A 2,111-nucleotide genomic window follows, 5' to 3' on the forward strand; every position below is an offset into this window, starting at 1 on the left:
TTTTTTTTGAGATGGAGTCTTACTCTGTTGCCAGGCTGGAGTGCAGTGGTGTGATCTTGGCTCACTGCAACCTCTGACTCCCTGAACGATTCTCCTGCCTCAGCCTCACGAGTAGCTGGGATTACAGGCATGCGCCACCACGCCCAGCTAATTTTTGTGTTTTTAGTAGAAACGGGGTTTCACTATGTTGGCCAGGATGGTCTCAATCTCCTCACCTTGTGATCCGTCCGCCTCCGTCTCCCAAAGTGCTGGCATTATGTGTGTGCGCCACCGCACCTGGCTTCGTTTTGTATTTTTAGTAGAGACGAGGTTTCACCATGTTGGCCATGGTTGGTCTTGAAATCCTGACCTCAGGTGATCCGCCCGCCTCAGCCTCCGAAAGTGCTGGGATTACAGGCATGAGCCACCGTTCCCTGCTGGTCTTTAACACTGAATAAGGGGGCCAGTCGTGGCGGCTCACACCTATAATCCCAGCACTTTGGGAGGCCGAGTTGGGTGGATTTCGAGACCAGCGTGACCAACATGGAGAAACCCCATTTCTACCAAAAATACCAAATTAGCCGGGCGTGGTGGTGCATGCCTGTAATCTCAGCTTCTTGGGAGGCTGAGGCAGGAGAATTGCTTGAACCTGAGAAGTGGAGGTTGCAGTGAGCCAAGATTGCGCCACTGCACTCCAGCCTGGGCAACAAGAGCGAAACTCTATCTCAATAAATAGATAAATAAAGGGACAAGCAGAGGACTGAAAACCAAAACCCCTCTATTTCCTTTGTGTGTCCAAGAAGGAGGAAGCAGGGAGAATGGATGATGGAAAAGGGAAGGGATACATCAGACTGTGGGGCGGTGGGTGACTGGCCCCAGGAGACAAGCATAGCTTGAATATATACCCAGACGATTCCAGTCTCCCCTTCCTGGTATTCTAGTTCAATACTAGTTCCATGGTCATCTGCTAGACATCTCTTGTGTCCCAAGCACTGTGTTTGTAATCTTGTGGAGAAGATGGAAGTTGAAACGAAGAACCATAGCCCAAGGAGGATGAAGTCAGGCCTGAGTAATGGTAAAGCAACATTGTGGTATACAAAGGCCAATAATAATCCTAGTTGGAAAAATCAGGAGGGCTTCTTGGAGGTGATATTTGAGTTGGGCTTCATCTGAGGGTAACTTACTGCTTGTCCCCGGTGGCATGCTCATAATCCCCTTCTGCTCTCTTTTCAGTGAATTGCCCGTTTCCTATCTGGAACCAGAGCTCCAAGACACCATCAAGGCCAAGTATGGAGAACTGGAGCCTTATGTCTACTTCAATAAGGGTCTCTAAATGCCCCACCTCAGCAAGGACCAGTCTATTCCCATATTCACCAGCTCCTTCTTAGCTACATGCACACTTGTGTCCTCCTTCCTCTTTGCCAACAAGGCCCGAAAGCCAGGATAGATTGGGGGGTGGGACAATGAATGCCTCATGCTTACACCCTAGTACTGGTTGATTGGACCTCAGGGGAAAAAAGTGAAAAAGGGTAGCAAAGGCCAGTGTCTTCTAGCTGCTTCCTCCTTAACCCCTGTCCCCTGGAAACCAGAAGCTGAGGCCCTCTCAGGGAGGAGACACCAAGCAAATCATTTGGAAAAGTTAGGAAACCTTTAGGATTCTGGTTCCAGCCAGGATTGAGGAAAAGACCTTGGATCAAAAGGAAGCTCCTATATCTCTTTCTTCTTCACTTCTCCTCTTCCGAGCAAGGGAACCTTTTAATCATGTAATTCTAGCCGAACTCAGGAAAAAGAAGGGGGAAAGGACTCTGTCCCCTTGGGGCTCATCTCCACCCTTCCCCATCCTCCTCCTCGTTGGCCCCTGGTCAGACAGCTTTTTTTTTTTTTCCCCCGAGATGGAGTCTTGCTCTGTCCAGGATGGAGTGTAGTGGCATGATCTCAGCTCACTGCAACCTCTGCCTCCTGGGTTCAAGCGATTTTCCTGCCTCAACCTCTCAAGTAACTGGGATTACAGGGCACCCGCCACCACGCCCGGCTAATTTTTGTATTTTAGTAGAGATGGGGTTTCACCATGTTGGCCAGGCTGGTCTCGAACTCCTGACCTCAGGTGATCCGCCCGCCTTGGCCTCCCAAAG

At 50.0% G+C, this 2,111-nt stretch overlaps 1 protein-coding gene across 1 annotated transcript in view; it reads left to right on the forward strand.

Annotated features, from left to right (window-relative positions):
- Positions 1-2,111, forward strand: part of SFXN2 (sideroflexin 2) — a 35,917-nt gene that overhangs the window by 32,968 nt on the left and 838 nt on the right. Inside the window, exon 13 of the mRNA XM_011977481.1 lies at positions 1,213-2,083. Coding sequence (XP_011832871.1) covers positions 1,213-1,312 — 100 coding nt within the window. The 3' untranslated portion in view covers positions 1,313-2,083. The remainder of the gene's footprint in view (positions 1-1,212; positions 2,084-2,111) is intronic.

This window comes from Mandrillus leucophaeus, unplaced genomic scaffold, assembly GCF_000951045.1.
Source record: "Mandrillus leucophaeus isolate KB7577 unplaced genomic scaffold, Mleu.le_1.0 Scaffold18, whole genome shotgun sequence".
NCBI lineage: Eukaryota > Metazoa > Chordata > Mammalia > Primates > Cercopithecidae > Mandrillus > Mandrillus leucophaeus.